The sequence below is a fragment of the Primulina eburnea genome, unplaced genomic scaffold (genome assembly GCF_022965805.1).
Source record: "Primulina eburnea isolate SZY01 unplaced genomic scaffold, ASM2296580v1 ctg291_ERROPOS245047, whole genome shotgun sequence".
Taxonomy (NCBI): Eukaryota; Viridiplantae; Streptophyta; class Magnoliopsida; order Lamiales; family Gesneriaceae; genus Primulina; species Primulina eburnea.
This window is the reverse complement of record NW_027331118.1, coordinates 168,616-183,640: the sequence shown is the minus strand read 5'-3', so window position 1 is coordinate 183,640 and position 15,025 is coordinate 168,616. Positions and strand designations below refer to the sequence as shown.

The 15,025-nt window shown below is 37.2% G+C and overlaps 1 protein-coding gene across 3 annotated transcripts; it reads right to left on the bottom strand.

Annotated features, from left to right (window-relative positions):
* Nucleotides 1-137: 137 nt before the first annotated feature.
* LOC140820921 (apoptosis inhibitor 5-like protein API5) lies at nt 138-14,412 on the bottom strand. 3 transcript variants are annotated; one of them, XM_073181304.1, is made up of 17 exons: nt 14,242-14,412; nt 13,953-14,117; nt 13,735-13,834; nt 13,537-13,602; nt 12,778-12,875; nt 12,578-12,652; nt 11,513-11,662; nt 11,254-11,319; nt 11,106-11,171; nt 3,099-3,209; nt 2,693-2,782; nt 2,495-2,601; nt 1,104-1,218; nt 954-1,019; nt 769-872; nt 411-609; nt 139-321 (listed from the first exon to the last, which is right to left on the bottom strand). In XM_073181304.1, the coding sequence occupies exons 1-16, from the start codon at nt 14,326-14,328 to the stop codon at nt 423-425; spliced, it is 1,653 nt and encodes a 550-aa protein (XP_073037405.1). In that variant the 5' UTR covers nt 14,329-14,412; the 3' UTR covers nt 139-321; nt 411-422. The 3 variants fall into 3 exon arrangements, with proteins under 3 accessions (XP_073037403.1, XP_073037406.1, XP_073037405.1); XM_073181302.1 differs by having other exon boundaries at nt 138-609; XM_073181305.1 differs by lacking the exon at nt 11,106-11,171 and having other exon boundaries at nt 138-609.
* Between the last annotated feature and the right edge of the window lie 613 nt (nt 14,413-15,025).

Here is a 15,025-nt window from a genome sequence, read left to right as displayed (position 1 = left end):
ATCAATAAAATTGACCCATGTCACAAATAAAGATTCGTGAGATCGTCTCACAAAAACCTACTCTTCTCCAATTTACTTAAAGAATAAATAAAAAGACATTTTCTAAAACAAAAAAAATTAAAGTATTATATTCCACACATATATTACGTAAATCATGAAATCATGACATTGGAGCATTTGAAATACATATGCATGCAATTCATACTATTTAAAAGAAGTCTAGGACAATACATTTAATTAAACTCTTTTTCCTAAACTATGTTAAATCTTTTTCCTAAACTATTGACTGTTTTTCCCCCGAAAATCTCCATACATGTTACTCTGCAAAAGCATGAACCTCAAATTAAGTAAACAGAAAATTCTACCATAATCGCTCGTATCAAAATTGCTCGAGAACATAAAAAACGCACAGCTGGATCAAGCTATCGGAATCCTCTGCCACTCCCACGGCCACCATGTCCCCTTCCTCTACTCCGAGCACCACTTCTCCCTACAAGATGCTGAAGACCCGCAGATCTTGAAAAGCTGTTCTGTGTACTCCCAGGTCCACGTCCCATTTTTGCAGGACTACTTCCAGCGCCATTCTGAGCACCAAGAGGACGCTTTCCTCTGAAGATAAAAATTGATGCAAATTATATTTAAGGTAAATTTGTTGACATACGTTTCCAATATTAGCATAGATGAGATGTCAATTTCAGTTGGATTTTTAGCTGCAATTAAGATTAAAATATAATTGCTACAACCTAAATGAGCAGGTAAGAGTCATACCCGACAGTAGCAGAAGCAGTTGGTGGTAAAGGTTTCACTGCTTCTTTCCAAGATAATTTAACTCTCTTGTCTCCAATAAATGAGGGTGTCTTGGAATGAAGAGGCTAATTATGGAGGGAAAAACGAAATAATTACTCGTGAATAGTCACGCTCCAAATGGCAATACTTAATGTTATTTCACCAACCTGTGTCATAGCCAAAATATTGTTGCAAGTTCGTAACCCTGTCGTGGTGTTCTGCTTTTGGGTTTTCTGCATGGTTAACATAGATGTAAATTAATCAAATATCACGGTTAACAAGAAAATATACAATGGTGGTCAGTAATGTGGACTCACAATTGTAGCCTTAGCCTCATCGGATACAGCAGCCCTCAATATTTTATTATGATCTGCCATTCCCTGAGTTAACTTCTTCATGGTTGCACGGACTAGATCTTCAACACAAATCAACCTGATGGATTCACCAAGTTTTTCTTCAAATACCGAAGCATGAAGACTTAGATAATGCACGAAAAATGAAACATAGGAAAGCCTCCATCCTAAGTAGCGTAACAGTATATGACACCAGATAAAGATAGGCCAACCTCCCCCTTCCATAACTTTTAGTCCGTGCATATGTTCATTGTCAGGTAGATAACCAACAAGCCCTAGGGTTACCATAATCTATGGGAATATATCTCGATATAGCTTCCTCGACCATTCACATATATCTGCATACTTATCACTGATTCTCTACCTCTGAACCTGTTGAACTTGGAACATGATTGAGGTTTGGCAATGTATTCCCCCAATTTCAGCAAGATCCACTCTAAGCATTCGAAGTCCACTTCCAGCTCATAAGTTGCACTTCTAGTTCTCTCCTTCAAACACACAGTTCGGCCCATCCTTACCCTACTGATTAGGAACAATTTCTGCTCTATTTTTACCTCACAAACTGACATGATTTTTCCCCGATGCGTCCCTCTGTTCATGACTGAAGTGGTGACGGAATTATTGTGAAGACCCCGATTCAAAGAAGAAAAGGTCGATTTCCAAAGAAGCGGTCATGAGGCGAAGCATTACTGAAGCTCGTGAAAAAATTTTGTTTGATCAGACCGCCGTCAGCGCCAGTGAATGGCAGAAGTGTGAACGAAAGTATTCAGATTTTGAAGTCGGTGAATGAACGCCGAACGGTGAAGAAATTTCTCTCACTGATTAAAGAAAAAGGTGAAGAAATAGAAAAACCAAATTTCCTGCAGCACGATTAAATTCTGACCTTTTATTTTAATGAACAAACTCATGAGTTCTCATCAACCCTGCGAAGGCATTTAGAGGGATTCACCAAGGGGATTCTTTCTTGACAAAGATGCGGTTCATGGTTATCGCAGCTGTCATTTTTCACATTTGGAGTACAAGAAATCATTGGCTATTTGAGAATGAGGAACAAAAAGTTGATGACATATTTAGGATTTTTGTTCATCATTGTATGAGGTTTTGAGTTATATATATCTGTTAGATATCATGTCAAGTGGTTAGTTGTTGGTTTCAAGGATTTAACGCTCTTGTAAAACTCCTGGGCATGTCAAGTGTATTTGTACCCATATTTTTTACCTTAATGATGTGACCATTTCATGTCCAAAAAAAGTACGATTTAAAAATAAACACATATGAGTCAATTTTTCACGAACACCACATTTCAATTAGGAGAAAATTATGTATAGAAAAAGTGATAAATCAAATAAACTCACCTCTCTGAGAAATCTTTGTACTGCTCAGAGAAGTCTTCTCCGATCCTATCTGAGGGTTGCCCAGTCACGATTTTGTAACCACATAAACTATTAGTAGCATTAGGTGCCTGTCCCAACCAAAAATGGAGGATGAGCAATGAACATGAAATGTGAAACACGAAATTAGTAAAAGATGTAAGGTCAAGGAATGTTAATGACCTTATGAGCTAAATGATGGAAGGTGTACAACAAGCACTCAACAGAAGTAAAGTTCATTTCTTCTCCTGCTTTTCTTAGAGGCATGGTCTTCTGAAACATCATAAAAATGCTGCATGAGGCATAATGCTATAATCTTCACGTCAGAAAAAATACCCAAATAACTAAAGATTCAAGATTGCATTCTTGTGAATGAAAGAGAACATATGTTTCTATTCACGCACAGATTGAGAGAGACAGAAAACTGTTCCCCAGCGGCCAGCACAGTGAAAAAAAAGGATATGAAAGTAATCAATGTTAAGGTGGAGGTGGATGCGACAGATAAGTTTCTCTTTTAACCTTTTCATGTACAAATTGAACATTCATAGCAACACCATAAAGAATGCGAAGTTCAGATTCTTGAGCTTGCCTTTAAGAGTTGAACAACAGATGGGAGAATATGTCTCGAGTCTTGCGGAGATGTCCAAGGTGAACCCTCAGCAAGGTTTTTAAGCAGGTCTACTTTTCGTTCATCAGGAAACTGGCAACAAGCAAAAAACAGTCATGTTCCTGACTCAGAGATCTAAAATGAAAGCACTATGTCTTGGCATTTTCAAGCAAGTCTAGCCACCAATAAGGAGCAGACAGCCAATATTAATTCACTGACATCTGAAGTCTTAAATCTGTGGCCTATGTAACTGCTCTTAAACACAAATAAACCTCCAACAAAATTAAACAAAAAAGACTGGGAAATTGTGGATTGTGATTGGATATGCAATCCTACAGACCACAGAAGCTCGTCTGGAAGACAAAATCTATTTGATTTCTTATCCTATAACATACAAACACAAATATAAAAAATCTAAACAATATCCACACCTACTCATAGTTCCCAAGGAATAAAAAACTTCGTATAAACTTGAGTATGAGGCAGACCTCGAGAACCACATTATCAAATGAGGTTTGTAAGTAATTTAGTGTTTAAATACCCCTTTTTTTAGGTAAGAAATATATTTTTTCTATATATAAGAAACGATATTTCATTAAGATAAATTTATGATAGAGTTTACAAAAGGCGGGAAAAACATCCGCTATTACGTAAAAGATAAAAAATGTCCTGATCCCATCATCAGCAACTACCAATCCCTAACCAAATCTGAAATCGATAAATACTTAAAATCTGAAAGCTTCCTAGTCCAAACTGCAGCCTTAAATCTGATATTTTCCCAACACTCGTGAGGCAACTACCACACTACAACAAGTACCACTTCTCTTGTCGAGATCACAATCAGTATTTAAAACAAATATATCACGCGTTGATCTCGGAGCAACCCACACAAAACCCAATTCATTCAGAGCTTTAGACCAGATTATATCCAAAATGGGCAAAAAGTTGGCAAGTTGGAAAAAGTCTTTTCTATCGAGGGGGGGATGACTCACTTTGATTAAAGCAGTCTTATGTGTCATGCCTTCATACTTTATGTCGTTATTCAGGGTCCCTAATCAGGTGGCACAAAAGATGGAAAAATAATGAGAATTTTTTTTGGAATGGAACCAAAGGGTAAAACATTGTCATGTAATAGGTTGGGAACAAGTTTGCAAACCAAAGGACAAGGGTGGGCTCGGGTTGGGAAATATTGGCTTGAGAAACAGAGCACTTATTGAAAAATGGTGGTGGAAAGGTTCGGTGGAAAGGGGACTTTGTGGAAGAACGTAATTTTCAGACTTTATGGTTTTCAAAATAATGGTTGGGACTTGGGGTTGGCGGGGAATTCGACTTTCAGAAGTCCTTGGAAATGCATTTCTCGATCTTTCCCAGCTTTTCATCAGATAGTGAGGGAGGGTGTTCAGAGAGGGTAATATCATTCGTTTTTGGGAGGATGAGTGGGTGAGGGGTGTCCCGTTCAGAGATCGTTTTCCGTCATTATTTCATATTTCTTCTTTGACTAACAAACCTATCATTAGTTTCGTAGATGTCAGTAACAGCGGGGGGACCTCTTCAGTGCGTTGGGATTTACGTTTTCGAAGGCATTTAACCGAGATCGAAGAGAGGGAGTTTGCTATCATGTTAGGGGTCTTAGACACCGTTCGGGTTCAATGGGGTGTCGGGGATTTTAGAAGGTGGTTAGGGGACTCCTCGGGTTTGTTTTCTATAATATCTTTCTATAGTTCTTTCTTCACAATTCAAAATTCCCAATCTTTTCCGTTTTGTCAAAATATTTGGAACGTACCTATCCCTCGGAAGATTCAAGTTTTCTCGTGTATTGTGGCATTGGAGAAATTACAAACTTCTGATTATGTGCAAAGAAGGTGGCCTACTTGTGATCTGTGTCCACAATGGTGTTGCATGTGCAGAAAACATGAGGAGAATCAAGATCATTTGTTACTGCATAGTTCATTCTCTTATAACATTTGGACAAAGGTGCTACAAGAGTTGGGTTTTCAGTGGACATTACCGAAAATTGCAAAAGAAATGTTTACTATGGAACCGAGTTTGCATCAAGAGAAACAACACAAAAGATTCTGGTATATGATAATACACTGCACATTTTGGTCGATTTGGTTGGAAAGATATGCAAGAATTTTTGAAGATAAGCACGAGTCAATGGATGAGGTATGGGAAAAAATAAAATTCAGGGTTACCAGTTGGTCGGTTGTACTGAAAGAGTATAAACATTTATGCATTTCGGAATTAGTTAGGGATTGGAAATATGTTTGGTCGTGAAGGCCATGTAATTTGGTTTTTCTTTTCGTGCGTGCGGATTGCTTATCCGCTTGTTCTAGACCTTATTAATAATTTAATAAATTAATGTTTCCTCTCAAAAAAAAAATGCAGAAGCGAATGAACTTTAGTCTCCTCCTCATCCTAGCAAAGAACACACCAATTCAGACAAAGTGCACACTGAAGCCATCTTTTTTTGCAATGTATCACAAGTCAGCAATTTTCCCATAGCCACGGTCCACGAGAATACTTGAACCTAATATGGGATCGATACTTTCCAAATAGATTGAAAGCAAAGGAAAATAGAAAGCTATTGATTGGGAAAAAAAGTCATAGGAGATTTAACAGAGAAAAACCCTGAAGAACCCACTTCCCAAACCCTGAGGTACGCGACACCCATATCCGTCCTAACATTGTCTAAGATCCCTCACAATGACCTCAACTCAATCACTTTGTCATAACTCAAATCCCTTCTGAAGTGTAGATCCCATGACAAAGAAGAATTAAAACGATGTCCATCGTCATGAATGAACCGAATAATGGGCTTGTTATGAAGCGAATAAATCTGAAATAAAGTGGGTAAAGGTTTTTAAACGAAGAATCTCCCACCACTTATCCTCCCAAAATCTAATAATATTCCTCTTTTAACCATTGTGACTAAAAGATGAAAAGCTGGGTAAGGTCGAGGAATAAATTTCCAGGGGCTTCTGAAGGTTACATTCTTTGCTAAGCCCACATCACATCCATTATCTTGCATCTCCAATTTGCTCTTAATAACCTTTTTCTACAACGGCTCCATCTCCACAGAGCATCTCCACCACCATTTCCCAAAAGTGTCTTATTCATCAAACAGATATTCCCAATACCCAAGCCTCTTCTATCTTTCGGTATGCAGAAATGTTCCAACGCGACCAAATGGCAATGTGAATATCCATCAGCTTCGTCCCATATAAAATATATCATTATCTTTTCCATTACCATCGCTACACCTTTTGGTACTTAACACTTCTGAAATCAGAGTTAATCAACCATCACTTTATAAAAATGTTATTTTCCATCTCGTTAACTTCTTCGACATCTTACACACGACATCCTCCTAAAATTTTGTTTCTCAATACTTTCCCCCAAATAGAACCCCAAAATATTTAAACTCGACTTATGTACAGTTAATTCCCAACAATGCACTCTTTTCCGAATTGATCTTTATCTCAACATTTGACAAAATGAGTTCAAAATCTCCAAGAAAAACGCAAGTGATTGTCAGTCTTAACAAAGAACAAAATATCATCCGCAAATTAAATATGTGATACCTCTACTTTCTCTCTACCAACTTCCAATCCTTGGACATCATTCGTCGTTGCCATAGCCTTATCCACCAATCTACCCAACACATTTAAATAACGAGATTGAACAGGAAGAGCGAAAGTGGGTTCCCTTGCGTCAGCCCTCTCTTCCCCTTGAATTTTCCCCCCGGCCTATTTAAATAATGAGATTGAACAGGAAGAGAGAAAGTGGGTCCCCTTGCGTCAGCCCTCTCTTCCCCTTGAATTTTCTCCCCGGCCTACCATTTATAAAGACCGAAAAAGAAACAAACGTCATGCATCCCTTCATCCACTTTCTCCATCTATCCCCAAATCATTTCTGTTGTAAAAAAAATTCCAAAAATCTCTCGTCCTCATTATCATAGGCATTCTCCATATCTAAAAACACCCACTATTTCTTCTTTTTATATATCATCTCCTCCACCACTTTTTTTTTGATAGGAAACAGATATTTATTATTAATATATGTTAATGTCCGTTACAGTCAGTGGACTAGAAATCCACTACTAATGAAAAGAAACCACAACGTCTAACAATAGATGTAAGACCAATCTCTTAATAAATCAGAAATCGATAAACCGTTGAAGTCTTTGACTGATCGAATCCAGTTAGCTATATTGATCTTGATATTCTCCCAGCAATCTTCTTCATTTTGTTCAATCTCTTGAAAGATTCTTCTATTTCTCTCTAGCCATATCGCCCAACATATTCCGTGCATCACCACTCTCCAAAAGATTTTTCCTTTTTTGCCAAGCAACTGTCCAAGGTCTGTAGCAAACAAGTCCTTTGATGTTTTCGGAGTAACCCAAACCAGTCTCAATTCTTCCAAAGCCCTGGCCCATAGTGCACTACTGAAATTGCAATGAACAAGCAAATGATCTTGTGTTTCCGCATCCTTACGACACAACACACACCAGTTTGGAGAAAGAGCACAAGTAGGCCATCTCGTTTGAATCACCTCGGATGTTGGTAATTTTCCAAGTATTGCCGTCCAAGAGAAGATCTGAATTTTTGTTGGAATAGGTGTTTTCCAAATGATATCGAAGAAGCTGAATTGTGGTGTAGAATTATTAACATTGAAGAGTGAATTGAAGAAAGATTTGACCGAAAACTTCCCCGATGGATCCTCCTCCCATACCCTGAAATCATCAACCCCTTCCACCATAATTACCCTGTCCAAAATACCTAGGAACACAGACAATTGATTGATCTCTTCATCTCGAAGTGATCTACGAAAATGTAGATTCCATGAAAGAGCAGTAGATGAGTTAAAAGAGACGAAATGAGATATGGTTAAGTTACGACCCTGTGAGATGAGATATAATGAAGGAAACAAGTGACGGAAAGATGATTCCCCCCACCAAATGTCTTCCCAAAATCTAATTTTATTTCCCCCTCGAACCTCTAGTCGCACAAATCGGTGATAAATCGGGTAAGCTCTAGAGATGAATTTCCACGGACATCTGAAAGTTACATTTTTCGCCAATCCCGCGTCCCAACCATTTTCTTGTAGGCCATACTTACTCCTGATTATTCTACTCCACAACGTGTCATTTTCAACACTAAACCTCCACCACCATTTTCCCAATAATGCAATGTTTCTCAAGCAGATATTCCCTACACCTAACCCACCACGCTCTTTCGGTCTACTAACCTTCTTCCATCCAACCATATGGCAATGTGTTTCGCCCTCATGTCCATCCCACAAAAAATCACGCATTGTTTTCTCCCATCCCGCTGCCACTCCTTTTGGTACTTTGAAGAGAGACAAGAAATAAATTGGCAAAGCACTTAGTACCGCAGCGATCAAAGTTAATCTCCCTCCCTTGGACAAGAAAGCCTTTTTCCAGATTGTTCTCCATTGGCTATAAGACAACGATCAAGAATTTGTATGCCTTCAACAAATATACATTGATTCTCTGCTATTGTTGTACTCAAAACTTTCTTCGATTTTCTCGATAAAATTTAAGCAATAACCTTATACAGACTCGTTATCTAATTGATAGGCCTAAAGTTCTTAACCTTAATTGCATCTTGTATTCTTGTTTCTTCGAGATTAGACACATGTACGTCTCACTGGTTATTCCATTTACAACACCTCCCTCAAAAAAATCATGGAACACTTTCATCAATTTTCCTTCGACCGTATCCCAATATTCTTGATAAAATGCCATTGTAAAACCATCTGGACCTGGCCTTCGATCAATCACTCTCGAACACTGCCTTTTAGATCTCCTCCTCTGAAAACGGCATGTCCAAATCCTCTCCAGCCTTACCATGAATAGGACTCCAATCCACTTCATCAATGTTCCACCCTCCCCGTCAAATTTTCTGTAAAGATTACTGAAGAAACTTATTATTGAGTCTTTGATGTACCTCTCATCTAAAACCACCGGCCCATCCTTCAATTCCAACTTATTTATCAACAACCTACATCTTCGGTAATTCAATAATGAGTGAAAAAATATTGAAATTTGGTCACCGTCCCTCAGCCACTCCACTTTTACTTTTTGACTATCAATCTAATTCTTTCTAAACATCAACTCTTCCAATTCACTCCTCGTTTCCCTTCTTTCCTTTGTTAAACCAACTGTCTAATTACTCTCCATCTCACGCTCGTCCGACTTTCTTATTTAGTTTTCTAACTCCGCATGTCTCACATTCATATCCCCAAAAACCTCTTTATTCCATTTATTTACGTCACTTTTATTCTTTGGAGTTTCTTCGTGAATTTGTACCGTTCCCACCCCAGGCAATCTGTAATGCTCCACAAAGATGCTAATGAAGATTTAAAGTTTTTGTGTTTCAGCCATGCATTCTCAAATCTGGACGGAGACGGTCCTCATTGTATCTTTGAAGTGTCTAACATAATTGGAAAGTGATCTGAAGAAATTCAAAGTAGAACTGTCTGTCCGAAAATAGGGAAAATATTCATCCGACCCCCTAAGAACAAATACTTATCTAATCTACAACAAATAGGTGTAACCCTTAGGTTAGACCAAGTGTATTTATCATCCAATAAAGGTGGATCACGCAACTCCTATTCCTTAAATCAATTTATCAAAACACAACATGTTTGTGATTATGGATGAGCTATTCAACTTTTTACTCAAAGTTCTTACGACATTAAAATCCTTTCCCAAATACCACTTGTCACCGCAAATTGCGCTCAACCCCATCAATTTATCCCAAAATAATTCTCTTTCCCTTGGCTTACATGCACCATAAATTGTTGAAAACCACCATCTGATGTCACCACATTTCAATTTCGATCGAAATCGAGAACTCCCCAATCAAATTCTCCTTGACCTAGACCACTCTCAGGTCCCATAGGCCATATCACCAAAATTTCTCCTGACCTTCCTACAACCAATAAAAAAACTCATTCAATAAATCTCGTTTTCCACAGACTTGCAACAAATTGACAATCCACCGACTCTTTTTGACTTCTAATAACACCACTATGTTCGGTCTTCTCTTGCACAACACTGTACGAATTAACCCCCTTCGTCTGCAAAACCCCCCCCTCCCCTCGCTTCCCTTCCATTCTCTTCCCCAAAAAAAAATGTTCCAAGAGCAAATCTTCATAAAATCACTACAGAGACCCCATGAGACGATCCTTTCTCATAATTCACCCCACACTTCAGCTCTTGACCGACTCTCCCCTTCCGCACCCACTTCTACTAATTGCACTCCAGACTCCTTTACCTCATCCTGATGCCTACTCCCCAGCACCTCCCTTCTGAAATTTTCACCCTCCTTACCTGGCTCAACATCCAACAACGGTTGCTCTCCCCCACCTAGTATCCCTCTAGACAGCCCCAGAACAGACCTAGTTAAGATCAAATAAGCAAAATTGATAAAAACATATGAACACTCTCAAAATGGACTCAAGCACAATAAACATCCATTTAAAATTGTACAAATGAATAAGAATAAAAATTCTACCAAGATTTAACAGATTCTTGAATACCTAAGTTTCTCAAAAGCATACAGGAGCAATCCCGCTGCTTAATTTTCCCAATTTTCAAACGCTCTTGATATACTTAAACAGTGGAATGTTTCTCCATTCAAATACATAAAATAATATTACAGGTAAAATGTCACTGTCTAAATTTCTCAAATTCCCAGCAGTATTATTATTGATACTCAAACATTCTATAACATTTCGACTTTAGCCATGCTCATACGACATAAAATCTACCCTAAATGTCTGGAATTTTGCATGCTGAAAAGGCAACAGCTACATATTATATGACTCGTTCTTTTCCTTTCATCCATAAATGTATGTTCTTGTTGCAAATGCAAGTCATTCTCGATTCCAATGAAATAAAAGTTCACTAAAACAACAAGTCCTTCCATAAAAGCACACAGCGCAGTTGAAAATGTTAACCTTATCAAAAACAGGAAACATGTGTTTGTTCAAGTAGTTGAAAAACTTGCTGTTGGATGCACCCCTCTGTAAAAAAAAGTATGAGTTACACAACAAACATCATAAAATAACATCTAAGAAAGGGGGCCCATGAGGAAAAGCTATGAACCTCAAAAAATGGAAGAGCCATAAACAGACAGGAAATCATTCTATCATTGTGATCTCCATCTGCAACCTGCACATCAGAAGATTCCGACAATTGAGCAGAGTATAAACTGGGATTTGGAGGTGGATTTTTTTTCACAAACTGATAGTTCACAACAATTTGGAATCAGCACCAAACTCCAACAAGATGTGCATACATTAACAAAAGAGTGGACGAAAACAGCTATTAATATCTTTAATCATATCTCCAGAGAAATACTCACATTGAATTGTGCATCAAGATCAGCTTGGCCTTCAATTATTTCAATAAGTTCTTGTACCCGCTCCGGGGGAGCTTTCTCGCCAAACATGGTCAACGTTTTCAAAAAATCCATAAACATCTTAAATTCAGCTCCTGTCACATCTTGTAGACTCTGCAATTTAATTCCACCAAAAATGCATATTCTTGAACAATCACATCCGTTAAGAACTGCTTTTTACTTAGGTTTTTTTAGCAATGATATGGGATTCGTTAATGTTAAGCTAAAAAAATTGAAAACAGGGTAAAAATTGTAGTGGCATGTCAATGTGTGTTAAAAAGATGTTAAATTTTTTTTTTTATAAGAGACGAAATGTTAAAAAGATGTTAATTGGGACATGCACTTTTCATAATATCCAATTGAGACAGGAGTATTGCATCTATTGTCAAATAAATGCACGCTTAAAGGACGCGCACACTTCATCAATTTTAAGGTACTTTTGACCTTTTGCAGACTTAAAAAGAATAGAATAGAAAAGCGTAAAGACTCTTAAGTGACTATCTTGCTTCAAGTCATCACCGGTGTATTTTCTCCACTTTCTTCCCTGTTTTCTCTCCAATGTTGCCCTGAAAGTTTTCCCCCACTCACTGTAGTATCACCATCCAACCATGAACTACCATTGACATTGTTTTCCATCCTTTCCATAAACCATCATGATCACAATCTTTTGTATTTACATTTTGTACTTCTTGAACTAAGTTTCATGTTCATAGACCGAAGGTAATGGCATTAGATTGCCAGTTCAGTTGGCTGACAATTGACACTTTGATCAAGGTAATTTCACCAATACCCATAAAACTGGTGGAATTTGGGGTGGATTGTACCAGTCATGCAACGAATGCAAGAAACCCAACAATTGTATACCAATTAAGATATCATGAAAAGCATGTCTACCAAAAATGACACTTTTTGGAACATATGGGTAAAAAATATTTTTTACCCAAAAATTTTTTTACCCAAAAAATAGAAAACCTTATCAGATATCAATACCAAGGATGGAAGATATGCAAAAGGAGAAATGTAAACGACCTTTTTAATCAGATCAGTAATGTGCCTCTCCATTTGCTCAGCTGGCCTCAAGAGCTCAGCTTTGAGTGGGAACACCTGAATAATAGATTATGATGGAAGAAAATTCCAAAGCACTACAAATCATTTACTTCAAAAGACCAAAATGGAGAGAGACGTTCAACACAAGATTAGCCATGTCATCCAAGTATGTAGCTTCTCACCTTGTCTTTAATAAAAATTAGGGTCCTCTCACGAAGATTTTCATCTGTTATCTGCTCATCAACACTCTCAATGTGCTTAAATAGGGCTGTCAAAGAAGCTGCAAGAAGAACAAAAGAGTATTATGATCTCTCAATGATTTCAGACAAAAACAAAGTAGTAAGACCACGAAAGAGAACCCGCATAAATCCTCCCCTTTTATAAATCCACAAAGAATAAAAAGAAATGAGATGAAAAGGTTAAACAGCAAAAAATCTAAATTTTAGTTGATTATGTAGTAAAATTGAGTTTGTACAGTTTTCAGCGTGAAAAGGAAAATCAGAGAATGAATAGCCAATTTCAATTAACTATCAAGCTATCATGATGATCATCAGTTCAATTCAAGTGTCAATATATGGTGATGGTCATGGCTAACATATTCCATTATGCCAAGCAGAATGATAGATCACAACCTTAAATGATCACACACTTGTTCTAGAAGCATTTAGGCCCTTGTCTTCCAATGGGAACCCTGGTACCTTATGCTTGCTAGTTGTCAAGCTGGTTAGTTATACAAATCAAAACTATAGTTATAACCACAAAGTATACAATGAATTCAAGAAATAGTCTAGCACTAAGCCAACCTCACGGGTTGGGTGCAACACCTGCAAGATACTATAGTACTGTTCATTCTTACTAAATCCTTGTGCAGTTGTGCCAATAATATATAAAGTGAAAATACGCACCGGACACTCATATATTTCAAATATTAATAGAATTACCTTTAACATCCTGCCTCAGTAAGGATAAAAGAGCTTTATTTACTGCATCACGCTCCACATTTTCCTCTAAAACCATCATGAAGACAAAAGGTTATATAAAAAGCAGCGCATTTCTTCACTTCTAGTGGCAGCGTATTTGTAACATTAAGTGCATGACAAATTTCACGTCAGTATTAGATACTCCAGAGAACTTCATACCAGCAGTGAGGAGTTGGGCAAGAATGTCGACGATTTTAGAAAGATGCTCGGGTGTATCTTTGCAGAAAAGTGGAAGCCCTCGAATAGCTTGCACCCGAATCTGAAAATGCGGTAATTAGAAACGACAAAATTTGGCTAATACGGACTAACAATTTCAGGTTTATACACATAGTTGAACTCTTTGGCACAATTAATTAACATTAAAGGAAAAAGCTAACCCCAAGTTCTTCCGCTTCACACAAGTCAAGATGCGCATCGACAGCATTAACAGAGAGGCCAGGGAAATACTTAAAAAATCTCGGAATCAGCTGCGCAGCTAATTGCCTCGCCTTAACGTTACTGCTTTTCGCGGCCTTTATTATGTTCTCGTAATCCTCGGCGTGCTGCTCAGAAAGCACAAATTGTACAATTAAAACCTAATCCTCCAAATACCTCAAATTTTGAACTTCAATTAAGAACCAAGAACCGCAGAATCCAAAAACACTAAAAGTGTAGAAACTTTTGAACCTGAAACTTGTCTTTGACCTCATTGAGACGTTCTCCATACTCATAAAGCTTCTCAATGTCTTTCGCATCGTCGGAGGCTTCTGCCATAGCAGTCAGTGTAACGTTTGAGAATAGAGCGACAGCCTGGCTGGCTATAATTACACGATGGTACGTACAATAAAAAATTAAATAAAAAAAAGGGAAAAAAAAAACTCAAAGCAAGACTTTACGACTTGGTTTCATCCACCAAACTATATTGACTTATGTTACATAAAAAGTTAATTTTAAGATCTCAAACTTAATAAGATGGTATAATTAAATATCCATTCACTTATTACAAAATTAACTTTTATTTTAAATAATTTACAATTTATTCTATCCATATTTTAACCTACATAAAATTTAAAAAATTGGAAAAATCATCTCAATCATTAGTTGGTGGACAAGATACTTTTGACTACCCAAATAACCCCGGTTTATCAGTAATCTTCAAAATCAAATAACATATTATAAGAATACAGCAAATTTTTATATTAATAATGAAAAATCATCTACTTAAATAAATATTTTAATTAATTATCAATAATCATAATAGAAAGCATTTTTAAAATTATTAATTCAATTTTATATCTATAATTTTTCTATAAAAAATATTTTACATAAAAACTAATCTATACATACATAACATGGTTACAAATTACTAGTTTAAAAGAAAATTTGAGAATGTAATCATACAAAATCCAACAACTTAGATTCACTGGTATAACAGCTCAACCCATAGACACTCACATCAGTACAACCCTTC